Source organism: Schistocerca gregaria, chromosome 7, assembly GCF_023897955.1.
Source record: "Schistocerca gregaria isolate iqSchGreg1 chromosome 7, iqSchGreg1.2, whole genome shotgun sequence".
Lineage (NCBI taxonomy): Eukaryota > Metazoa > Arthropoda > Insecta > Orthoptera > Acrididae > Schistocerca > Schistocerca gregaria.
The window spans coordinates 293,022,652-293,049,982 of NC_064926.1; the positions used below are offsets into that span (position 1 = coordinate 293,022,652).

The 27,331-nt window shown below is 45.4% G+C and overlaps 1 protein-coding gene across 1 annotated transcript in view; it reads right to left on the bottom strand.

Moving 5' to 3' along the window:
- Positions 1 to 3,645: 3,645 nt before the first annotated feature.
- The window catches only part of LOC126282374 (arylalkylamine N-acetyltransferase-like 2), a 97,950-nt gene continuing 74,264 nt past the window's right edge, over positions 3,646 to 27,331 (bottom strand). The window contains exons 3-4 of the mRNA XM_049982032.1: positions 24,774 to 25,031; positions 3,646 to 3,651 (exon numbers count right to left, since the gene is read on the bottom strand). Coding sequence (XP_049837989.1) covers positions 3,646 to 3,651; positions 24,774 to 25,031 — 264 coding nt within the window. The remainder of the gene's footprint in view (positions 3,652 to 24,773; positions 25,032 to 27,331) is intronic.

Consider the following 27,331-nt stretch of genomic DNA (forward strand, 5'->3'; position numbering starts at 1 on the left):
GTGACTCAACTGCTGTGGTCATCAGTCCCCTAGAACTTAGAACTACTTAAAGCTAACTAACATAAGGACATCACACACATCCATGCCCGAGGCAGGAATCGAACCTGCGACCGTAGCAATCGCACGGTTCCGGACTGCGCGCCTAGAACCACGAGACCACCGCGTCGGGCTCGGAATAAGTAGAGAGAGAAATGTCTAAGTACGTTCAGTTTTGCTCAGCTGTTTGAAAATCAAATAACGTAAGTGGCTTATTAGCACAGTAATTCATTAATTTTTCTAAGGGGAAGTTTCAAACTGTACTACTGTATGTCAACACACTGGCACTTAAGTTTACATTTTGTCAACAAACTTTTGACAGTTACTACACGATATGCTGTAAATACTTTCGTCGTCGTGATTACAGCACCTTCCCAGTACTTTCGTCCTTTATTCAATGGAATTAAACAGCACTCACCTACTTCGCCATACACTTAGTTTCCAATTAGAATGGGTAAACTACAACACCATCTACACTACATTTTCTCTTTGTTATTTTTTTATCTTTGCTACCTTTTTCAGTCAACGATTTCTCACTAAAGTGGTTGGTGGACAGCAACTTTCTGTTTGCACAGGCTATAGAGCCTTGCACTACATGGCCAATCTCTTTCAATGCAACAGGAAACAGAATGTCAGATGAATGAAAAGAATACCAAATTCTGGGCCAACTTGAATTTATATTATCAGATGTCCCCCAAAGATATTGCCAGAAATGTTTAAAGTTCAGATGTATTATGTCAGAACTAAAGTGTGTTTCGGGCATTAACAAGCTGAAAAGAAAATTTATCTCTGCTTTATTTTCTCTTATGCTCCACTGAAACATTTTACTGTCGCACAAAAGACTGAGCTGCAGCATCCATGCAAATTATATAAAAAAAAAAAAAACGTATGTGTGTACGTATGTGAGTATGCACGTTCCACACCTCCTCCTAAATCAGGGAACAGATTTGAACCAGTCTTCGTACAAATATCCCTTACTGTCAGGTAACCATCGCTGTGGGTGTAAGAACCACTTACCAATTACGATTCAGCAGATATGACGTCATAAATAATGAGATGTAAGAAAAACGGCCACGTCTTGCATAACGGTTCAATTTATTACTTCTGTTTTGGTAACTTTATTTGCAACAAATTTTGTGGACAATATCCACATAAGCCGCTAAATGTTCCTACAAGATTATATCATTGCGTCACAAATAATTCAGGAGATACGACGTCTTAAACGCTGTGATGGGCGAAACATTATCCCATCCTACATGACATTTTAATTTATTACTTCTTTGCTCATAACTATATGACGCCATAAACACTGAGATGCCTGAAAAATGTCACATTATTCATGAAATCCTAATATATTTGTTCTTTACTACTAAGACGCTCCTACAGTCGGATCACCGGAAGGAAATCTGTGATACCTGGCAGCGTATTTGGCAGCTTTTAACTGCTTTATGCGAAAGCAGTAGTTGTCCATATAGAGACAATTCCATACACACATTAAAAATATCGTGTTGTAGATACGAGATGCAGCTGCACCCATAGTACAGGAACTAAACTTTTCTAATAGAAAATTGGCAAAATGAACCCTCAGACAATTCCGGCGTTGTCAGGTAGTAAATTGATGAATTAGACACTGTTTTAGGCAAAATTTTTAGTGATGTGTACATCGTGTTTAACAGATGGATTCCATTACTAGCCACCCAAAGTGGAAGTCGTATTCTGTTGTTCCACATTTTTCGAAATTTTGACTGTAAGAAACGGACACTGCCGTGTTCATCTTTCGCAAGCCAGTGTAGAAGGAGTCGTAAATTCAGCCAACAACGGGAGCTCGCCAATTCGCCTGTACCGATTCGGTCCCGAGTTATGGTATCCGCAGGGCTTGGCCAGAAGTGAAAGTGAAGGAAGTGGGAGCTCCAGATGACCGAGTGTTTGGAAAAAAATAGCCTTTTTGGCTGAATCGGGTGAAGCATAAGTCACTTATGTTACCACAGCTCGACGCAACGGAAGGTGGGATGATGATGATGATGATGATGTTTCGTTTGTGGGGCTCTCAATGGCGGTGTCATCAGCGCCCGTAAACATTCCCAACATGTACACAGTTCAATCTAGCCACTTTCTTGAATGATGATGGAACGATAGTAACACAAACACGCAGTCCCCGGGCAGAGAAAATCCCCAAGCTGGCCGGGAATCGAACCCGGTACCCCGTCATCAAGAGGTAGGAACGATAGCCACTAGACTACGAGCTGCGGGCAGGGGAGGTGTGGAGCTCAGTAATCCGAGGATTGCAGGTTAGAGTCCGTGGAGGGAAAAGAATATTTATTTTTTATGTTGCGTACAATGCAAATGAACTGAAACAATGCTCAGTATGCTGTATTTATCAATATTTTCATAAATATCTTTAAAAGGAAAGCATAGGAAACTGTGTCATTGCAAATAAATTTCCAGGAAGAGATTGAAAGGCGTTCACGAGGAATTCGTGATATTCGTAGTAAAAACTGGAGAAGGAGTAATTTTCTCGGCAACTAGCACACATTATAAATGCCGCATTTTTAAGGCTACCTGTTTGTTTTAACGTTTCTGAAGAGAAACAAACTCGGTTTCCATTCATAAACGGTTCTCTCTCATTGCACAACTGTTAGCATACCACGCCAGATGTTGGCGAGTATAGCTTGTGGTGAATAATGGAAGGTATATTTATGCGTTTTTCTTGGAATTTAATTTCTTTTCCGCCACAGAGGAAATAAAAACAGGTTTGAATATTTTCACATTTTCACGTGACCATATAGACACCGCAGGGCTCCACTAGCGAAATGAATTTCGGAGGAATCACTTGAGTACTACACGATTGCAATCCTTTCTCATCTCGAAAAATCTCGTTGTATGGTTGTGGATGTGTTTGTTCTTCCCACAAGTTAATTTACAGATGTTCTCTTGAACGTAGGGTTCATTACATTAGTCAAAATCATTTTTATATAAGGCTGGTGGAAGTTTCTCAGACTTTTCTGGAATAATCACGGCATTCCCATAGTTCGCATTTTGCGCGTACTTGTCCACGGATTTTTTAATCGTCGGTCCAAAAGAGTCTGTGCTATTTTGCAGGCATACATAGCAATGATGGCAATAATTTTGTGAGAATGTTTATGGTAAAATGCGCTGTATGTAAGTGTTCATTTCATTCACATTCTGGCATTTCATGTGAACCATTTTTGCCCTTCCATGGATTAGGACTCGGTCGTAAATTGACTGGCAGTGGCAACCTGGAAGGAGAACTTACGAATATAAGTATTGTATCATACTACATGTTAAAAGGAGTATTTCTGACGTCGACGAATGACAGTTCTCGAGCTATCCGGTACCTGTTTGACTGGAAGTTTTAATTACAGTCCCTTCTTGGAAAGTTACTTGCAGAATCTTTGTGGACTCTGTAGGTACAATCCCTTCTTGGATATTCATTTACAATCCACTGAAGACCACAACAACAACAACAACAACAACAACGGTATTTTGCTTTTCGTGTCGTTTCTGGATAATTCATCACTGTTTCAACACTAATGTTCTCGTAATATTTGCATATTCTCGAAGATCTGTGACTACCGTAAAACACTCTCACTATATCTGCAATTATAAACACAATTTGCGCTTTTATGAAGCTTATGGCAACTGAATCCTCGCTCAGATATAACCGTTCCCCAGTTTCATAGTCTTTTTCAGTGTATTTTTACGCAAATAAACGTATATAGTGTAAGTAGGCTGTTTAGGTTTTTTTAAGGGTAACACCACGTAGCGCTCTGTATGAAAATCACTGGCTGTGCTGTGTGCAGTCAGTGGCAGGTTGGCATTGTTGTAATACCTGCCATTGTAGTGGTGGGCAGTTGGATGTTAACAGCGCGTAGCGTTGCGCAGTTGGAGGTGAGCCGCCAGCAGTGGTGCATGTGGGGAGAGAGATGGAGGAGGTTTGAAATTTGTAAGACTGGATGTCATGAACTGCTATATACATTATGACTTTTGAACACTGTTGAGGTAAATACAATGTCTGTTCTCTATTAAAATCTTTCATTTGCTAACTGTGCCTATCAGTAGTTAGTGCCTTCCATAGTTTCAATCTTTTATCTAGCTGGCGGTAGTGGCGCTCGCTATATTGCAGTAGTTCGAGTAACGAAGATTTTTGTGAGGTAAGTGATTTGTGAAAGTTATAGTTTAATGTTAGTCAGGGCCATTCTTTTGTAGGGATTATTGAAAGTCAGATTGCGTTGCGCTAAAAAATATTGTGTGTCAGCTTAAGCACAGTCTTGTAAAATTTTTCAGAGGGGATGTTTCAATAGGTATATTGCAGGATTTTTATAAATTGTGAGTGTTTTGCCTAACTTACTTCGTTGTAAATCGACATTTGCTGAACGTAACTAATATATCGAGTCATTTTTGTTTACTTGTTTAACAAGAGTGTATATTGTCAGCATTTAACGTAAATTAAGGGTAACGGGGAATTTCTTAGTGTCCTCAACCACAAAAACTTTTTCAGATAAGCAGTAAATTTCATACTAAGTTTTTCAGTTGTCATGACATGTAATTGCTTTATTCGATTCAGTTTTTAAGGCAACTGGAGCTATTTGTAGCATAATTTAAGCGTAATTTAAAAGATAATCAGAAAGTAAAGTTTAATGTTATTTGATTCCTGTTCTGAAAAATAGTGCACCAGCTAGAGAGAAGCCCCACTCTGTTTACTGTTCTCGGAAATGGGATTATTAGTTCTTTCTTTAGTCGTCAGTGTTCTGGCTGGTTTAAAGTGGCCCGCCACGAATTCCTATCCTGTGCAAACCTAAGTCCTCTTTTATTTGGTGGATGTATTCCAGTTTCAGCCTTCCTCTACAATTTTTACCCTGTAGGTCTGCGGTAGAGCAACTAGTTGTTCATATGATATTCACTGGACCGTTGCCTGTAAATACGTGCCACTTCAGTGCTCTTGGAAGAGAGCTGCAACGGTCACGTGACTCTGTTGTTGTTCCCGCGTTGTCATTTGCGAAGAAGTAAAAACTTGAGATTCGAGCAGTGATTGAGTACTTAGTAAAGAAAGGTATGAAGGCAAAGGACATTCATACCGATTTCCAGAATACACTGTGGGACTCTGCTCTTTCATATTCAACTGTTGCCAAGTGGACAAATGAATTTAAGTTTGGTCAGGAGAGCTTAGATGATGATCAGTGGAATGGTCGGCCAAGATGTGTCACTACTCAAGAAATCTTCGCAAAAGTACACATAATGGTCATGTAGGATCTCCGACGAAAAGTGCGTGAAATTTCTCACGCTTGCCAGATATCTTCTAAAAGGGTATATCACATTTTAGCTGAAGGATTATAAATGAAAAAAATTATCTGCAAGATGGGTGCCACGACTCATAACGCTGGACGCATGCAGTCTCCATGGCCAAATTACACGAATTAAGGTACGAATCATAGCCACATCCGCCTTATTCACCTGATATGGCTCCGTCAGACTTGTCCCTTCTCAAAACTGAAAATTTTTCTTGGTGGACAAATGAATCTTCACTTTAAATGAATAACTGATAGCCGGAGTTGGCAACCATTTTGCAGGGCTGGAAGAAACTCAATTTAGAGATGGGATCAAGGCACTGGAACATTGTTGGACCAAGTGCATTAATCTACAAAGAGACTACATTGAAAAATAAAAACAGTTTCAGTGATGTAAGTACTATTTTTCTATTCCTTTCCGAGAACTTTTGAAGCTGTCTAAGCACCACAATTCCTTGATGTTGTCTAAATCGTCACCTCCAATTCCGATGTAAAGTTTCTCGGTGTTCTCATTTCTGCTACTTCTCATTATTTTCGTCTTTCTTCTGTTTGCTGTCAATCCATATTCTTTATTCATTAGATTGTTCGTTCCTTTCAACAGATTGTTTAATTTTTCTTGACTTTCACTAAGGACAACGATGTCACCAGTGAATTTTATCATTGATATCGTTTCAGCGTGAGTTTTCATCTCACTCTCTTTATTGTATAGATTATGTAAGGTGGTGTGGTCTCCTGACCTTCATTTCTCACATATTCGATCCTCACAATCGTATTCTGCACATAAAGACGCTTCCTTCGAACCCAAACTCGATAAGGTAGAGTCAATTGTGTGAATTTATGCAAGCGATATGCAAATCTAATAAGTAAATCGCAAGTGCGCACAGGGTTTGAGTAAGTCGAGGCTGGCCTACACTATATGACGGCCACAGGAATTTACGTTCTAAAGAGATAACCAACCAGGTGGGAAGACCGTCCCTTAAGAGGGCTGGGTCAACAACATACCTACTTCGGCGAAAGCAACCGCTCAGAGACTATACAGCTTTTGCCAGAGCGAGGGGATAACGACCCCCATGTTCGAATTAACAGCAAATTCCGCTACATTTTATGAGAGCGCCCAGAAGACGCATTTTTGATGGACCCACTGCATAGTTACGAAGTTCTCACAGGACGACAGTATACGCCTAATGGAGTTGCTGCAGATTTCCACATTGGTCGACTTAAACGAAACATCATTCTCCTGTTTAAAAGAGGAATGTTGATTGGCGGAATATTTCTGACGCAAAGAGTCAGAGGAATGAGGGAAAGCAGCGATTCATGTACCCTTGCAACTTTTCCAGAAAAAGGGGCCGTTCCGTCTTCACTCTTGGAGTAGGAACACGAAACAAGAGCGAGTTTGCTCATACGTGTTCGCAAAGAGCAAGGAACAAAGTCTTCACTGGGAGAGCACCTCTGTCGTTAGCGAATCGGAGTGACACTCTATATTATAGAGTTGCTCGCGATTGAGCGATGTTAACTGTGTTCGCCGCCACACTTATTTTGCGGTGTGAACACGGACAGAGTACTAGTTAAACGCCTGCCAGCGAGTATTGAGTGGCATCGCGGTGGACTGGTTATCTGACCGGTGTACCACGCCAATAGTTAGACTAGGGGCGGATAGAGGTCCTTGACTTCATCAAGGCTTAGGGAGAGATTGATTGGCGAAGGTCAATCCAGATAGAAAGAGATAGTTGTGTTATTTGTCAGCAGCTAGCGATGCAGGCAGCAGTCCGCAGTCATCACATCTCACGGTATTGTATGCTACAGCATACGCGAGCCCCATCTGTCCTCCCTAACAGTACATTCCACTATATTTCTCACGTGACATCCTTGACCGTACCTAGAAAAGTTATTCAAGTTGTGTAGGCGCTGCTCTCAGCCATTCTTCCGAGTAAATAACATTCTTACAGAAAAGGGAGAAAAGAGCCTTTCATACTTTGTAAAATAATAGCATTCGTATCCATAAGAGGCAATCTGCTGTTCCGAAAAGAACCCAGAAATTTATTATTATTTTATAAGAAAAAGTTTCACTTGAATTCTCAGACCTTTTTGTAATAAATAATATTTTTCTTATGTTAATGTTTTTCTTACACTAACTAGCAATACTCCTGTACACAAGCAATCCACTAGTTACCTAAGAATATAGAATGTTTTTTGTGTCTTTTCCTTACAGTGGACGACTCCAGAAGACATTAGTTGCTGAATGTTTTAAAGCAGTTCTTGTTGGTACATTAGGAGCGTCTGTCTGACTTCTGTAGTAGTGTGAGGTGGAAACTGTTTCTTGCAGGAGCCAAAGGGTACTTGTTGGATCAATCCATTGCGCAACTTGACAAAATAAAACCCACACACTCATAGAATTAGACAGTAGGAACTGAGGACTACAATCCTGCCTTCCACCGTTTTCAATCGGAGCACTTTGTTCTTGGTCTTCCAGTCTCATTGTTCCCTCTTGGTTATGGTATATATTGTATACTACCGTCTTTCCCTACAACTCACCCCTATTCTTCTCAGGATTTCGAACATCTTGTACCATTTTACCCTGACGAACGCTTTCTCCTGGTTGACAAATTCCATGAACATCTTTTTTTATTTTTCTTCAGTTCTGTTTCCATTATCAACCGCAACGGCATAACTGCCTCTCTGACGCCTTTACCTTCCCTAAGGCCAGACCAATCGTCGTCTAACAGATCCTCAAATTTCGTTTCCATTCGTCTGTGTGTTATTCATATCAGTAATGCATGAACTGTTACGTTGACTGCGGTAATTCTCATACTTGTAGCCTCTTGCAACCTTGCGAACTGACTGTCCGTCGTAAGCACCTGGAAATCACCGTTATTATTGTCAAACGATTGGAAGCTGCGGTTTGTTTTAAGAGTGGTACCGAGCCACATCTACCAGAGAGACCATAGATACCTAAAACATTATCCTCTCCTACTGATACTGTGTACTCTGTATGATGTAGGATTGTGTAAGTACAAGATCTATCACCGCTGGAGAGGTATAATTGGTCCGTTAGGTTTGTAAGTGGACCAATTCATTGAGCTTGGGGTTACATCTTTAACAAAGTAGTTATTACAACAGTTTCTAAATTTAGTTTCATTAGTTTCATGACATGTCCCGCTAAGGAAAAATGTGACTTCCAAGTTAAAAGAAATTTTCAGCTCTGATTAAAAAGATGCACAAGAGCGTCTGGCTAAAATGGAACTAAAGAAATGTGCTTACATATAATATTCCACGCAGGTATTTTACCAGGAATACTTTATTGAGACAATTAGTTTTACAGTCTGGGCGACGAAGTACTGCTTCCAGTTAAAGCTGCATTTCTCTACGCTTCCATACCCAATACGTTATCACACAGGTGTAACTAATTTTCTAGAACATAAGGTTCTGTGAGAATCTAATCTCATGATTGTAATCACTTGTCACAATGACATCATTCTGGAAATCGTAACTTCCTACTAACATAGTCTCCTTATATCTTTATTCAATTACACCAACAATCTTGGAACTAGGACAGAACATAATTACCCTTAAATTCTGAGCAGAAAATCTGTCAGTCATTTTTTACGTAAGGTTACTAAGAAAACCAACTCCATCATTACAACCGTAACTTAATGTTGTGTTCGCAGAAGAGCCAACACCGTGTGACTAGTGGACGCCGAAATGCAAGTGTTTTAGCTCACGCAGGCTGGCGTGAGGAGGCAAGAACTATACTGACGTGAGGTCTGAAACATGACAAGGAATTAGAATTGAGAAAGCGGACGTAATTAGTTTGATACTTAACTTTAATCCATTAATGATGAACATCGTTCGTAAAGGTACATGATTCACAATATCAATATCAATAGTAACTGAATATGGCGCCTTGCGAGGTCGTACCTAATGACATAGCTGAAGGCTACGATAAACTGTCGTCTCTGCAAATGAGAGCGTACGTAGACAGTGAACCATCGCTAGCAAACTTGGCTGTACAACTGGGGCGAGTGCTCGGGAATCTCTCTAGACTAGACCCGCCATGTGGCGGCGCTTGGTCTGCAATCACTGATAGTGGCGACACGCGGGTCCGACGTATACTAACGGACCGCGACCGATTTAAAGGCTACCACCTAGCAAGTGTGGTGTCTGGTGGTGACACCACACTTAAAATATAGACGTTAATAACCAGGTTAAAGTAAAGTTTAAAACCTTTTGCAGTAAACAGACGAAATTCCAACTTCGAAAAATACCCTAGTCAAATGAGCTTTTAGATGCACAGCATGTTTTGTAATACATAGGTCTACGCCAGACTTTTAAGTAATGAAACATATGCCAGATATAGCTTCCCTGGTTAGCTGCGTACTGTGTCACACCACACTGCTTCCCACTTGAGGTATATCTTTAGTACAAGGTAACTTCAAACTCAAATGCGTAATTAGTAAAAACCTGAAACAGACTATTATTAATGCGCAGAAATGACAAGTATTAATATCAAAGGAGTTCACTTCTGCTTCTACACTCACGCCCATAAATTAAGGATAACTGCAGAATGTGGTACCACACAACGTGGACTACACAAAAGTGGCGCAAATAGCATAGGCGCATAGGGAAAACAAACGACACATCTGTAAGTCCACGATATTGCTGAGAAGTTCAGAAAACTGTCCCGAAGCACATGTGCTACAAAACGCCATGTTTTCTGCGCATGTACCCCGACATCAATATGGGATATGATCACCATGCACAAGTACACAAGCTGCACAACGGGTTGGCATACTCAGGTTCACGTGGTCGAACAGCTGCTGGGCTATAGCCTCCCATTCTTGCACCAGTGCCTGTCGGAGCTCCTGAAGTGTCCTAGGGGTTTGAAGACATGCAGCGATACGTCGACCGAGAGTTTCCCAGACGTACTCGATGTGATTTAGGTCTGGAGAACAGGCAGGCCACTCCATTCGCTTCGTATCTTGTTTCAAGATACCCCTCCACGATGGCAGCTCGGTGGGGCCGTGCGTCATCATCCATCAGGAGGAACGTGGGACACATTGTACCACTGAAAAGCCGGAAATACTGGTGCAAAATGACGTCCCGATACACCTCATCTGTTACTGTTCCATTGTCAAAGACATGGAGGGATGTACATGCACCAATAATAATCCCACCCCACGCCATCAAACCACGACCTGCATACAGGTCTCTTTCAGGGACATTAAGAGGTTGGTATCTGGTTCCTGGTTCACGACGGATGAAAACCCGACGTGAATCACTCTTCAGACTATACCTGGGCTCGTGCATTAACATAACCTGGGACCACTTTTCCAATGATCATGTACTGTGTTCTTGACACCAGGCTTTACGGACTCTCCTGTATCCAGGGTTCAGTGGAATGCACCTTGCAGATCTCCAGGCGAATACACCACGTCTGTTCAGTCGTCTATAGACTATGTGTCTGGAGACAGCTGCTCGAGTGGCTGCGGTAAGGTCCCGAGCAAGGCTAGCAGCAGTAGTCCGTGGCCGTTTGCGGACACTGATGGTGAGATATTGGTCTTCTTGTGGTGTTGTACACTGTGGACGTCCCGTACTGTAGCACCTGGACACGTTTCCTGTCCGCTGGACTCGTTGCCATAACCTTGAAATCACACTTTGTGGCACCCGGACGACCTGTACTACGACCTGCTGTGTTTGAGCAGCCTCCAGTCGCCCTAGTATTCTACCCCTCATAGCGTCATCAATATGTGTTCTTTGAGCCATTTTCAACATGCAGTCGTCATTAGCACTTCTGAGAACGTCTGCACACTTACTCGCTGCACCTTACTCTGAGATGGACCAACACACCTCTGCATATGTGGACTGCTGCTAGCGCCACCGTGCGAAGACCGCAGGTCAAATGCCCCGCATGGTCTTACTCCGAGAGAGAGCGTTTTTTCACAATCTGTCAGCATTATCCTTAATTTATGAACATGAGTGTTGATACGGTAATAACGGCGTTGAGATCCACACGCATTACAGAACAGTTGGATAACATGAGTTGACTTGGCTTCCAAAACTATTTAGCAAATAATGCCTTCCAAAAGCTACGCTGACAGAACTTCACATAGCCCAAACGCTCTCCAGTGATCTCGATACAACTCGCTGCTGTTCCTCGCAGAATGTCTCAAATAACAGCAACTGTAACATGGAGTGTAGGAAGAGCACGGCTATTACTGCATAGTGTACATTCATTCCCTTCCTTCTTACGATCTGCTGGACTAGGGCCGCCACAACAAACACATGAAGCCCAGAGCTGCAGCATCACTCCTCCGACAAGGTGCGAAACGAGCTTCCAACGCATGGGCAACACTTCCCGGTCACCGCGCCGTAACCGACCGGTCCAACCTCCTTTCCACTCTCTGATGAACAAATTGCCTCATCAGCGATATCAGGAGTCCAGGAGGCGGACGTATTGCCAACCCCAGTACACAGCGCCAACCCTGGCACACTGCTCGTCAAAATGACTGCGAGTTATTAGTCAAATGTAGGTCTAGGCACTGTGTACAGGTGAGACAGGGATCTGGAAGAGCTCGGCATGTTACACTCATCCCTGTAACCATCAGGTTCAATGGAGGGAAGGAGGATTGGTGTCTAATGACCTGTCGATAACGAAGTCATTAGAGACGTCGTAAAAGCTAGGATTAAGGGCAGCTCTGAAAGAATCATCGTGGCATTCTGGCTTAAGTGGTGCAGCCTTCCACTGAAACTGCACCTGAGGCGCATGGAATTACTTCACCTATTGTGTAACGTGTGGAGTGGAGGAAAACCAAAAAAGATAGGAGTTTACTAATTGTTGGCAGTTCAAACGTGCGTCAAATAATTGTACCCTTCATGGAAATCTCAGCTAAAGAGGGGAAGAAACAGGATGCACACTCAATGACTATGCCTTAGCGTGTCATTCAGCACATTGCACCACTCAGTGCGTATGCCTTAACGAGGTCTTCAGTAGATTGCAGTATTCAGTGTGTATGCCTGAGCGTCTTATTCAGCATACTGAAGAAGCTATTCCGGCAAATACTGAGCGAACAGGGGCAATCAGCTGCAGATTGCTGCGCTCGTTGTAACAGACGATGCCCGTCCTCTGGACTCGGAAATCACACTTGGAACTTTCCGGCAACTGAGAGAGAAGTTTTAGAAGACCAGGTTTTCTCTCAAAGTTTCAAAAAAGCTCGTATGTTCAGCGTTGTCCCTGATCGTGGCTCCCTGTTTCTGAGCCAAGTGGAAGGCGTGAGTCAGAGTCTGGGCATGTTTTGTGACAAGCTAGACCGGAACTCTAAGAGTTATGCCGCAATAGTGGAAACTGAAGCGTCCCCACAAATGCGTCAAGTGTGCAGTACACATAAGAGACTGCTACCCAGATAGCCAACTGAGAGTGCGGTGCACACAAAGGTGTTTTACAGAAAGCGATTCTCCATCGATTCCACATAACTTCGGCTGTAAGAGACTATTAGATATCAGAGTAAGATCCATGGAAATGTCCCCTACAGACGAGAGTATTAAAACCATAGTGGTTAAGTGCTGTAGCATTGGCATCAAAGTGCTACAGTTTGATGTGCGCCTGAAAATGAGTACGGATCACATAATACTATGCACAGAAAGCTGATTAGGAACAGAAAGTAACAGTAGTGAGATGTTGAGAAAATTTGAAGCATATATCGGAAGAACAAGCAGAGCGGAAATTGAGGTGGTGTAATTGTCGCAGCAAATAAGAAATTATAAGGACGTTTCGTAAGTTGTACAACACATATTTTTCTGTAAGCAGGTAGGTTTTATGCAGGATTCCAAAACACCATATTAATCCCCACTCTTTTCCCTATAAGGGCTTATTTTTCGACATAATATTTGTTCAATGCGACTTCCTTCCGCCACATTACTGTGAGGCCCTGTGAAATGGAAATGAGCTGCTGGCGTCACTAGTCGGAAGGTCCCTTACGGTGCAGGTCCGGCCACCTTGGTGCAGGTCTTATTACATTCGACACCAAATTGGGCGCCCTGCACGCCGGATGGGGATGAAAAGATGATGAAGACAGCACAACAGCCAGTCCCTGAACCGAGAAAATCCCTGACCCAGCCGGGAATTGAACCCGGGCCCGTAGGACGGCAATCAGTCACGCTGACCAATCTTTTTTTTCTTTTTCTTTTTTTTTACCTTCGCGGGCAAGTGCTCCACCATCTTTTTTTTGTTTTTTTATTTTTTTGTTTTTTTACTTTTTTTTATTTTTTTATTTTTATTTTTTTTTCTCTATAAAGTAATTTCCCTTAAAAGCCCCTTAGGAAAATGGAACTAAAAAAAACCCCTAAGTGCCACCGCCACTTTTCATCCTATAACAAAAAAATCTGATCCACTTCAGGCGTTGGCTCCTGAGTAAACCCACCCCAGAGAGCTGCCTATATATCAGGGGAAATATGGGAAATCAAGGTTAAGGCTATCCTTTGCCACTTTTTTTTTGTTACATGTGAATTCTAGTAAGTAAGTGTTACAAGTAAGTGTTACAACAACAAAGGTGGCATAAAAGAGTAATCCAGAAATAAAAACATAAATCACTGATGTAATTCCAACTAAAAGGTTCTTCAATAATGTAACTGGTTCCACTTGGAGCCTCGTCATCGTTATCTGATATCTCCAATTGCGCTTTGAAGGGCATCTGCAACGGAGGCATTCAGCTTCGCTAGTGCCTCAAGGAAAACAGCATCCTTGCAGCAGCTTGTCTCTTCCTTCGCTCATGGCTGACAAGGCAGAACGTTCAGCCGTTTGTGTGATGCGGCACAGAACATTAACCGCAGCTCGGCACTCCCCAGCTGAGTGGGGGGTTAACGAAAACGCTGCGTAAATAATTTGCGAAGAGCGTACGGTATTTCGGTGTGCGTTCGAGGGCATTGTGAGCATTTTGCAGGAACCACCAGTAATCAAGCTGCTCTTTCTCTCCGTCGCGAAAGATGTAGGCGACTGTAAGTCCTTTGAACCATGTGAACGCATGATATTTTGCAGCCGGAAAGTAAGTTCCATCGGGACAGAGTAGGGTCTGAGGGTCAATCATATCAGGTGTGACCCGGAGGTAACAAGCCAATATCTTCTGTGTTAGTCGCCAAACTCCGGGCGATGATGCGCAAGTAAAACGATGTTCATCAGTATCCAAAAGGTTACAATCTGGGCAATAAGGGGAGTCTGCCAGTCCAATAGTGTGAAGTCGCTGTAGTGTGGCATATTTTTTGTTGGCGATCTGATACCACTTCGAACGCACCGTGGAGGACAGAAAGTTGTGGTGTATCGTTTTCCACACTCTTGGCCAGTGAACCGTAGGGTACTTGTTTTCCATCACGTTATGGGGAACAGCACGCAGAAGGTTGGTGTAAAAATCGTTCGCCTTTGGTGGACGCGTGGCGGAGAGGTTCGAGCTGACATAGCTGTAATCAAGAATGAAGGTCGACACATGGGAGAGCTGTGGTGCGACGTGCGCAACCGACACCGGCGGGACGTTAGAGACTGGCATCAGAACCTGTAGTAAACGACCCGTGAGAGATGTATATTGACTTTTCCATCGTTTCCTCATGTTGCTCATGTAAAGGCTAGCTGCTCTCGCCCTGACGTTGACCAATCCCAGCCCTCCTTTGTGCACTGGGAGGGTAAGAGTGTCGTATCGTACTTTAAAGATATGACCTGCGCAAACGTAGTAACTGAAGGCCGCTTGAAGCCGGCGACCTATCTGCAGCGGTAGTGGGAGGACTTGTGCCACGTGATTGAGTTTTGATGCCACGTAGAGGTTCAGGTATTCAACACGTTGTAGCTGGTTCAAGTCCCGGAGCAGGTTCTGTCGCACCATTGCGCGTATGATCTGTAATAACCGTCGGTAGTTTGCTGCAGCTGTTTTACGTACATCTTTCTTGAACGTGATTCCCAAATATCGCAGATCAGAAACTGGTGGGAGGGGAGCGAGGGCTTCCGGTCCGAGACCTCGCCCAATATCCAACGCTGCCGACTTGTTGATGTTCAGAAGACTGCCTGCGGCCTGTCCGTATCGCTCAATCCAGGTTAGTACGCTTTGAACTTCGTCATTGGAACGAACCAGCAGTAGCAGGTCGTCAGCGTATGTTCTATAGCGAAAGGTGACGTCCCGCAGCGTGATGCCAGATAGGCGGTGGTTAAGGCCCCCTAGGAGTGGCTCGAGTGCGATGGCATAAAGGTAGGTAGAAAGGGGACAACCCTGTCGTAGAGACCTCTTAATGGGTACTGGTCCTACCGTCCTTCCATTGACCTGGACGTGTGAGCTGGCTGCGTTCCAAAGACGCCGTAGGGTGTCGATGAGGCCCGGGGGGAATCCCATACAGTCCATCACTCGTAGGAGGAAGTTGTGGTGCACTCTATCAAAGGCGCGGTTGAAATCTACGGAGACGATCGCCGCTCTCAGACAGCCCGCAGAAGCGATTGCTATTAAATCCCTGCAGTCACCGGTGGCCATGTGTATGTTGGCTTCTCCCCCCTGCGACGTCTGTTCAGGAGCGAGGATCATCGGCAAAGTCGTCTTAATACGGCTCGCCATAATCCTGGTGAAAATCTTGTAATCGGCGTTCAGCATTGTAAGCGGCCGATAGTCGTTAATCGATAGCCCTCCACCTGGCTTATGTACCGGTATGAGAAGTCCTTCTACAAACGCTGGCGGCACAACACAGTCTGGAGACGTAAGTTCGCGGAACATTATAACCCAGCGAGGCATCATGATGTCACGGAAAGTCCGGTAGAATTCGATGGGCAATCCATCAGGTCCAGGAGACTTATTGGCCGCAGCTTTGTCCACGGCGTCTTCGACTTCTTAGAGTGAGATTTCCTCTGTTAGCGCATTCACGGTAGCCTCGTCGATAGTACGTGTTACCTGCTGTAACACTTCAGTAGTGGCCTCGTCATCGACGATTCTTTCCTTGTAAAGATGACGAAAATGATCCTCCACCGCCTTTACTATGGTTGCTTGGGTCGTACATAAGCGACCGTCGTGTGTCCTGAGTTGTGTGATTAAGTGTTGGCGTTGTCGGCGCTTATCCGCCACAACGTGATGCATAGTGGGTTCCTCCGCAAACGTTCGGTCGTGCCGTCGCGAGCGGACGACTGCACCTTCTAGTCGGCGCTTCGTCAATGATAGTATGTGAGCCTTGATTCTGCTTTGATCATGTTGTCTCTCCAGGGAAGGGGGTAAGGCGTCGAGGTCCCTGAGAGTCGCGTAGTAAAAATCGATGGTCTGTCGATGCCACGCAGTCACGTCCTTGCCATATTGCATAAGTGTCCTACGGATTGCTGGTTTGGCACAGAGGAGCCACCACTCCAGGGTCGAGGCGTATCGAGGGTGGCGGCGTTCACAGTCAGTCCACGTTGCTGCAACTTGCCGACGGCAATCCAGGTCCTGGAGATGAGTTATGTTGAGCTTCCAAAAGCCATTGCTGCGCCAGACTTGTTGGGGGCGTAGGTGTATAGTGCAGATATAGGCACTGTGATCGGAATAGGCTTGAGGCCATAGTTCGGCGTCCACCACACCTTGTGTGAGATCTTGTGTCACATATATGCGGTGAAGTTCTTGGATCATCGCACCCAGTTCCGGACAAGGCGTGTAATGTGGGATTTGGTCCTTGGGGTGAAGTACACAATTAAAATCGCCGGCGAAGACGCTGTGGTCGTATCGTCCTAGGAAAAGGGGAGCGACATCTGTGGAGTAGAATCTGGCGCGGTCGTGACGTCTTGTGGTACCCGACGGCGCGTAAACATTAATGAATCGGGTGTTGAGTGCCGTAAATGCTATTCCTCGAGCGGAGGGAAGAAACGTGACGTCGGTAACTTCAATACCTTCACGCACTAATATTGCCACTCCGGTATCTGCAGGGCTACCGGGCGTCACATGTGTGGTGTACTCGTAAAAGTGCGGGAGTGCCGTCGTTTTCGCTTCTTGTAGGAAAGCAAAGTCAACCCCCGTGGCTCGTATGGTTTCTTTCAAAAGTTGGATCTTGACAGGAGAACTGATCATGTTGATATTCATTGTCGCCAGGCGGTAAGCTTGGCAACGAGTTGTTTGGGCGAGGTTATCCATGGTGAAGGTGGAGAGAAGCGTACATCGGAAGTGATGTCACCCCCCGCCGAACGCGGTCCTCCTTGTGCTGCTTATGCTGCATGATCCGGCGGCGCCTCAGCTGGCCGCGGGTCGTGATCTTGTGTCTCAACGTCCTCGGCCCATGCAGCGGGCGCGGATGTCTGTTCATGGTCCATAGCCTCAGAATGTTTGATAGTAAGGGACCGGGCGACTTCGCTACCTGCACTGGTACCTTCCCGCTGCTCAATGTTTCTGTCAATGGGCCGATGGTCGAAAGCTGCACGTTTTTCTATCTGTTCTGCAAGGTTGGAGTCAGTGGAAACAGCTTCAGCTTCGCGGCTGGCTTCTTGAGTGGTCAGTCGTTCTTCCCCGGCCGAATGCGAACCGCTGTGTTCCGACACGGTCCGACGACGCCGCTTTCGGCGTTTCGGTGATCGCTGTTTCCGTACGTGGCCTTCATTGTCAGAAGACGGCACTGACTCATGCTCCGCCGGAACAAACGCTTCGGTCGGTACAATAAGGGAATCAATTGCCATCTTACTGGCGTCAATGTCTGTCGCGTTCGGTAGCTCCAGAGTCGTAGTGCTATTTTCCACCACTGGCCAGGTCGGCGGATCATCCAGGTCTTTGTCCGTGGAAAGTGATTCTTGTACCGCTGAAGCGGTCGGCCGTGTCTGTTGTGTGGAGAACGTCGTGAGCGCCGCCGCGTAAGTAACGGGTAGAATAGTCTTCGCCGCTGGTGGTGCAACGTCCTTCGGTGGGAGTTGTGTGATCCGACGCTGGAGGCACTCGGAACGAAGGTGACCTTCCTTACCGCATCCGGAGCACGTCTTCGGTTGGCCGTCATAAATAACTATGGCCCGGCATCCACCTATCTGTAGATAGGATGGCACGTGTCGTTGGAGATCTATGCGCACTTGGCGTACTCCATTGAGTACTGGATACGTCTTAAACTGGGTCCATTTTTCAGCCACGTGTTCGTGTACCGTGCCGTAGGGGCGGAGCGCCGCTACAACTTCTGCCGCCGGGAGTTCAAATGGAAGTTCGAAGATGCGTATAGTCCGCAGTCCCATTGCGGCATGGCCGACCTCGACGTTGCCAACATTTCCATCTGCGTGGCAGAAGCGGAGTTCTTTTTCATCTCTCGAAACACCTTGTCGCAAGTAGTTTCGTTTATGAGCTTTACATAGACCGTGCTACTGACGATCGAAAAGTGAATGCCGACAATGTCGGCAGCCGGGATCTTGGCTTCCTCTTTTAAAAAACGTTCGACTTCGAGCGCCTTTGGTCGGGTAAAGTCGTTCCGAAATGTGAATTTCAAGGTTGATCTTCTGTACTGGTTTGCCATGGTCTTGGAGCGCTACGGCGTCACGTTAGTGTCGGCCGAAGAAAGTAAACAAGGCGCGCGGGCCCTCTCTGCCAGCGGAGAGCACACACCGCACGTCCGCTTCGCTCGGCTGCGAGAGCCGCACTGAAAAGATGATGAAGACAGCACAACAGCCAGTCCCTGAACCGAGAAAATCCCCGACCCAGCTGGGAATTGAACCCGGGCCCGTAGGACGGCAATCAGTCACGCTGACCACTCAGCTACCGGGGCGGAAGTGACACCCTGTACGCCCGTGGTACCACTCTACTGGTCGATTTAAGAGCTAATGTCTTGCTGCATCAATAAACTCCTCATCATGCACATCGTGGTACTGCTGTCGACATGACTTTACTGGCCGAGGGTCCGAATTTGACCTTTTTCTTTGGAGAGTATGTGGTGTGGTGGAACTCCACGGATTGCTGTTATGTTTCCGGTTCGAAGTGATGAACATATGTTTCACCGCCTGTGATGTTGTTCGCTTAATACTTCTCACAATCGCCATCGTAGCGTGCATGTAATTCCGCACAGACGGTGTTTCGTTGCTGTTTACGGTATTCTGTCAGGCGGCGAGGAATACAGCGGGCACATACCTCTGAGTACCCCAACTGGTGCACGAGTGTGTCAGCACTAACAACAGACACAGCCAGTTGAGCCGTGAAATGTTTGACTGGGATCTGTCGGTCACCTAGAATGAGAATATTCGCACATTCCAACGTTGCGGGAGTCTGTGCTTTGTGTGACGGCCTGCAGGCCTGCACGCTGGAGATCGGACGGGATTGGGCGACCTTGTCGGAGTGATAACAGACGCCTTGCCCAACGACTGACCGTGCATTTCTCTACTGCCATGTCTTCTTACACATTATGTAATCATAAATATCTGATATGCTCCACCAAAAGAAAACAAAAGACAGCTCTCTGCTTGGTACGCACCTCAATTAGAGACGAAATGTTGAAGGCTTCTTATAGCTCCGCCCCCTACCAGAAGTTCATGAAACTATAGGAGGCGAAGTGGCCTCCCGATGTGTCACAGTAGATTCCGAATTTTTTCAGCCAAAACAGGCCGAGAAAAAAATGTATTGTGTTAGTTATTCAACGCCCCTCGTAAAAATCCGTCGGAACAAAAAATCGAAGTTTTATGCTGGACTCTAAGGACCTGTACCTGGGGTGGGCACAAGCTTGTAATTGAGTTCAAGTGGTTCAAATGGCTCTGAGCACTATGCGACTTAACTTCTGCGGTCATCAGTCGCCTAGAACTTAAAACTATTTAAACCTAACTAACATAAGGACATCACATACATCCATGCCCGAGGAGGGATTCGAACCTGCGACCGTAGCGGTCCCGCGGTTCCCGACTGTAGCGCTTTGTAATTGGGTCCTCCTATTGACCACTTGACCCACTGCCTGATGTGATCTAAAACCTTAGAGATAACCTCACTTCACTAATACGTAAGTTCCTCACTCATATATTTCAGTTAGTAGTGGTCGTGACAAGACTTGCTGCGCAGAGCACTACTCAATGTTTTCTCTGAAAAGTAGTTGGACCAAAATGTTCAGAATCCCACTCATGAAGGAATTATATTGGCCCTAAAGGCAAAAAATAGACACAACCTCTCTGAGGATATCCACGGTGAAACTAATGTCGGTGACCATGAAGTTGTTGTAGGAAACAATGATCACTGAAGTACACAGGACAACTAAAGCAAGTAGAAAGATTTATTTGTTCAGTCAGTAAGATAAAGTGACTCTAGTGTCGTATCTCAGTGGGGGACTTGAAATTCTTAGCTAAGGACAGGAATATGTCATGGAAATATGTCTCGGGTTTATATGAATAGTTGGCCATGCGCTGGATAGTTACGTACCTAGTTCAACAGTTCACGCTTCGAGAGATATTCCGCATTATACATTCAGGCTAAAGCAACTTCTAAAAAAACAAAGACTACTGTGTAATATGTGTAAAACAAAGCATGGAAAGATTCTGGAAGAAACACTTCTGGCTGTCAGAAGGGCAATGCAAAAGTCTTCAACGACTGCTGTTACAGAATATTATCGAAAGACATCGCACAAAACCCGATGTAATTGTGTTCGTTTGTAAAGGCTCTTAGTGGCTCCAAAGTAAGTGTCCAGACATTTATGTATGTGACTGGAACTGAAACTGAGGGTGTTATAGTAAAGAGGGAGATGCTTAACTCTATTTTCAACTGTTTCTTTAGGCAAACGCAAGAATATTGCCCAAATTATTTTTCTTACCCCTTCAAAGGTCAGTAAAATGTATATAACTGTCAATGACATTCAGAAACACCTGAAATCATTAAAACTGAACTGAGCTCCAGAGCCCGATGGAGTCATTAACAGAGTCCACAACGAATATATTCCTATGTTCTCCCTCTTTAAACCATAATACACAGAAGATCATCGAAAAAAAACTGTGTACTGTGGCTGGAAGAAAGCACAAGTTACACTCCTAGGATGGGCAGCAGAAGTGATCCACAAAATTACTGTCCATTGTCCTTGACATCTATTTGTTGTAAAATCTTAGACTATATTCTGAGCTCAAAAGTATCTCGAACATAATGGTATCCTCTTTGTCAACCAGCACAGACTCCAAAAATATCGTCCGTGTGAAACTCAACTCGTGGTTTCCTCAAATGACATCCTGAAATTCATAAATAAAAGCTCTCAGGTCCATTCTGTGTCTTTGTCTTCAGAAAGGCATTTGTCTCAGTATCACAATATCACACATACGCTTGGCATAGAAAGTACAATTACTTATCTGTGGAATAAAGATTCCTTTGAGGGGAGGACGCAGCATGTTGCCCTGGAAGGAGAGTCTTCGAGAGGAATAGAAGTAACATCATGTGTGGCCCATGGAAGTATCGTGGCACGTTGGCTTTACATTAACGATCTCGTAGGCAATGTTAATAGTAACCTTAGACTTCTCGCAGGTCATTCTGTTAGCTACAATAAGGTACTGTCTGGAAAAAATCTGACAAATGTTCAGTCAGATTTCAAGTTCGTGATATAATTGACAACTTGCCTTGTATGTTCAGGAATATAAAATTTTGATTCCCACAAAACGAGAAAACGTAGTATGCAAAGACACTATGAACACATTATCTATGATTGATAGTGGGAATCAGTTAACTCTTGCTAATATCTGGCAGTAACAACTTATAGAGATATGAAATAGAATGATTACATAGGCTGAGTCGTAGGTGAACCAAATGCCATACCTCACTTCGTATTGTATGGTGCTAGCACAGTGTAATGAGTCAACAAGGGTGATAGCATATATAATACTCATGCAGCCCAACATAGAATATGGCCCTATTGTGTGGCACGTGTGTGTGAGTTGCACCTCATATGGGACTAACAGGCGATATTGAGCTTATTCAAAGAAGGGCATCATCTACTGCAATAGCTTTGTTTGACCGACAGAACAGTGCCACTGAAATGAAAAAGAAACTGAACATGCAGACTCCAGAATACAGAAGCAAACTATGCAGTGAAATCTTGTTTAGAAAGCTTCTAAAATCTACTTTAAGCGTAGAACCCAGGAAAATCCTACAACGCCGTATGTGACAAATAACCTGTTGGCTTCTGTGCCTCGGTCTTCGGTCGACATTTCCTTTACGATTTTGCAGACGTTTCGCCAGCAAAAGTGGGTGGCATTCTCAAAGCTTATCCCTCCATGACTGGTTCCGGATAATCCGCCACTATCAATGGAGGGTGAAATTTTGGCAATTTCAGCCACTTGTGCTAGCGACGAATCGGCAGAGTAGCGTCGGTCGAAGAACTCGAGACATAAGCCTACAGGCAGTTTATCAACAAGTGGCCACTAAAGCCTTAAAATTTTTAATTTCTAGTGTACTGGTTCCACAGTATTCCCGAATATTAGACTAACTACAGCGCGCGTAGCACTGATTCTTCTTGTACTTCATGTGTGAATGGAGTGAGAGACAACTATAACAGTTGGCACAAGCGGAAATAGCGTCTGACACTCACTTGAGAGTGGTTTACAGAACTTAAGCGTAGATGTGCCTTAAACAATGCAGACATCTGTGAATAAATTTGACGTCGTTTTTAGGGATAGGTAGTTATTTGATAACACGGTACAATGATGATGACGGTACAAGTGTTTAGGACCACGCTGTTCATTGCATATTGTTGACCATGGGGTTCCACAGCAGACGACCCCGACATGTTCCCATGTTGATCCAACGACAAAGCCATTTATGATTCTAGTGGGTTTGGTAGCATTGAGATTTGACAGAGGGTCAACAGAAACGTCTTGCCTGGTCAGATGAAGCACGTTCTTCTGTCACAAGATGTCGGCCTTCTTACACAGGTACACCCTTACTCACGTGAACGGCTGCTTGTTACATGCACCGTGCCACGGACTCTTGACTGTGGAGACAGTACTATGCTACGGGGGAAATTAAAACAAATTGGTTCAAATGGATCTGAGCACTTAGCGACTTAACATCTGAGGTTATCGGTGCCCTAGAACTTAGAACTACTTAAACCTAACTAACCTAAGGACATCACTCACATCCATGCCCGAGGCAGGATTCGAACCAGCGACCGAGCGAGGTGGCGCAGTGGTTAGCACACTGGACTCGCATTCGGGAGGACGAGGGTTCAATCCCGTCTCCGGCCATCCTGATTTAGGTTTTCCGTGATTTCCCTAAATCGTTTCAGACAAATGCCGGGATGGTTCCCATGAAAGGGTACGGCCGATTTCCTTCCCAATCCTTCCCTACCCCGAGCTTGCGCTCCGTCTCTAATGACCTCGTTGTCGACGGGACGTTAAACACTAACCACCACCACCACCACCACTACTACCACGAACCAGCAACTGTAGCGCCTAGAACCGTTCGGCCACAGCGGCCGGCGGGGGAAATTCACATTAGCTTCCATGGGACCTGACGTAGTAACAGGGCAGCATGAATATTGCTGGCGACAACCTGCGTCCCTGCATTCTTGGTGTCTTCCCCGGGGGAGTAATCCAGTATGTTGACTGCCCGTGTCATAAAGCCGAAATCGTTAAAGAAATATGATAGTGAACTCGCCTTGATTTCTTGGCACCCAGATTTGCGTTATCTAAGCTCAATGAAACACATTTTGCACGCTTCGGGTGCCCGGTCAGCTTTCAAGAGAAAGAGGTCCGTAATTTACGTGAACTGCTTGGTGTCTACGTCGTGCCACATACCTCCTGAGACGTATCAAGGACTTCTCTGATCGATGCCATTCCAAATATCTCCTTTATTGCTCTCCAAACGTGGACCAATACATTATTAAACAGGTGCTCATAATATTTTGGTTCGTCAATGTAAGTCTTACAGGTCGAAATAAGTAAAAGAGATACGTTAAACTAATCCTTGATGAGCCTTACGTATTTCATATTAATGGTTTATAGCGCAGTCAGTGGTTGTGATTCCCCCTCGTTTCTGTTGTCTGCACATACATTTTCCAGTTATTCGTGCATTTTTGCTCTTGATTTTGTCCTGTTTTCCGTTATACTTTCAGCAATATATATTTCTTAACGTAAAAAACAATTAAATATTGCCCCATAAAAGTTATTTCTAGATTCGTAACTGTGAAGTACATATATTTACTCAGAATATCGGTGTGCGTTCACAATGGATTACTGATGCTGCAAATATTAGTGAATTAATCTATTAAGCGATACCTGTGAGGTTCATAATGAAATATATACATATAATTTCCGTGGATCCAGTGATTTCTTAAAAAATAGTCGCTACCCAAGACTTTAGTAATTTAATGGTTCATTTTAACGTGGCAACAGCATCTAGGTGTAGGTATAATACGATATGATGTACATCGTATTTCCTTTTCCGGCAAACCTCCGGTACGTGAGACAGGAATGCTTAAAGGATTTCGAGACTCGTAGGATATGCACCGGTGGCCTTCCATACATTATCTGTTTGCGGTGGATACCTTCGGCTTGCTTTTGTTGGCCATCGATGTGTGGCCGGCCCGCAGTTCGTCGCCGTAGATGCTGACGCGCTCGTGCGGGGGCGGGGGCGAGATGAGCTGGCGGCCATGTTGGTCGCGGTACTCCGAGTACGGGAAGTCCACGAGGTGGCGCATTTTTAGAGAGCGGCAGAGGCGGCCGCTGAACTCGCTGGTGCAGAATACGCACACTGTGGGGAACCCCTTCTGGAGCGCCAACGCAAGGCTCTGCACTGTCAGCTCCTGTCGGACAGAGGTGCCCCATAGTCACATTTCTGCCCAGAGGAGGCTGCTACAGTCGAAAGAACTCCGCTCGGTTAAAACATTCGATGTGCATCAAGAGCTACGCCGTTCTCTATAAAAAGATGTAATGCAGAAGTAAATTATCGTGAATTTATTAGTCTTTCATTTTCATGACATGTTTGAGTTTCAATGTGTTATCTGCATGGTGACAATTACTTAAACCAACAACCTCTGGGAAGTCACCCAGGACACCAACGCAAATCTTAATTTCGTAATTACCAGTGAGGATATTTTAATCACATCGTGGGCAGTTGGTAATGCATGTGAATTCCTAAGGGACCAAACTGCTGAGGTCATCGGTCCCTAGACTTACACACTACTTAAACTGACCTGTGCTAAGAACAACACATACACCCGTGCCCGAGGAAGGACTCGAACCTCCGGCGGGAAGGACCACGCAGTCCGTAAAACGGCGCCTCTTACCGCACGGCCACTCCGCACGGCTGTTAATCTATTTGTCATACAGTGTGTGCAAAACCTGGAAACAATTCATTATCGACTCGGATCACACTTTCCACGTTGATACCTAGAACAGCTGTGTTATCTCGTGTCGATACTACCCCACGGTCGTCTTTAAGATGGCAACGGAATTGCAAGTTTCTGTCATACACTGATAGCGGTCCTGTGGGATCTGAGGGACCCAATGGAACATGCCCGTGGACCCACGCCCCCACTGACTAGGCGTCGCAAACGCACTTTCCTGCTGCAGTATAGGAGGGCCGATGACAGAGACACGCTGCACTTGCACTTGGAGCCCCTTCGCTACGACACCATCGTTCGTGCTTAGTGCAGCGAGCCTCATCCTTTTTGACATTGTGAAAAATGGACTCTGTTTCTTTCTATATTTTTCTAATGAGTCTTCGTAGCTTGGGGAATTACAAGCTACGGAAATGTTCTGTTCACTGTGTTAATTTGTTCACTAATCATTTCTGCTGCTGACAAGATTTCCTACGACAACAGTTCCACACCACTCAGCAGCCCCTCTCCTCATCATTGTATAGTGTGTACCATGTGGTACACAACAACAGTGTGAAATGCATCCTGCACTTCCACCCCTGCCGGCCGCGGTGGTCTAGCGGTTCAGGCGCTCAGTTCGGAACCGCGCGACTGCTACTGTCGCAGGTTCGAATCCTGCCTCGGGCATGGATGTGTCTGATGTCCTTAGGTTAGTTAGGTTTAAGTAGTTCTAAGTTCTAGGGGACTGATGACCACAAATGATAAGTCCCATAGTGCTCAGAACCATTTGAACCATTTGAAATTTCACCCCTGTGCTATTTACAGATAAAGCACAGGTCGAGTGTGATGGGGTCTTCAACATCTACAATTCTCGTGTTTCAAGCTAGGTTTGTCCACATGCCACATTTACTCGCGCTCATTCTACACTCCTGGAAATGGAAAAAAGAACACATTGACACCGGTGTGTCAGACCCACCATACTTGCTCCGGACACTGCGAGAGGGCTGTACAAGCAATGACCACACGCACGGCACAGCGGACACACCAGGAACCGCGGTGTTGGCCGTCGAATGGCGCTAGCTGCGCAGCATTTGTTCACCGCCGCCGTCAGTGTCAGCCAGTTTGCCGTGGCATACGGAGCTCCATCGCAGTCTTTAACACTGGTAGCATGCCGCGACAGCGTGGACGTGAACCGTTTGTGCAGTTGACGGACTTTGAGCGAGGGCATATAGTGGGCATGCGGGAGGCCCGGTGGACGTACCGCCGAATTGCTCAACACGTGGGCGTGAGGTCTCCACAGTACATCGATGTTGTCGCCAGTGGTCGGCGGAAGGTGCACGTGCCCGTCGACGTGTGACCGGACCGCAGCGACGCACGGATGCACGCCAAGACCGTAGGATCGTACGCAGTGCCGTAGGGGACCGCACCGCCACTTCCCAGCAAATTAGGGACACTGTTGCTCCTGGGGTATCGGCGAGGACCATTCGCAACCGTCTCCATGAAGCTGGGCTACGGTCCCGCACACCGTTAGGCCGTCTTCCGCTCACGCCCCAACATCGTGCAGCCCGCCTCCAGTGGTGTCGCGACAGGCGTGAATGGAGGGACGAATGGAGACGTGTCGTCTTCAGCGATGAGAGTCGCTTCTGCCTTGGTGCCAATGGTGGTCGTATGCGTGTTTGGCGCCGTGCAGGTCAGCGCCACAATCAGGACTGCATACGACCGAGGCACACAGGGCCAACACCCGGCATCATGGTGTGGGGAGCGATCTCCTACACTGGCCGTAC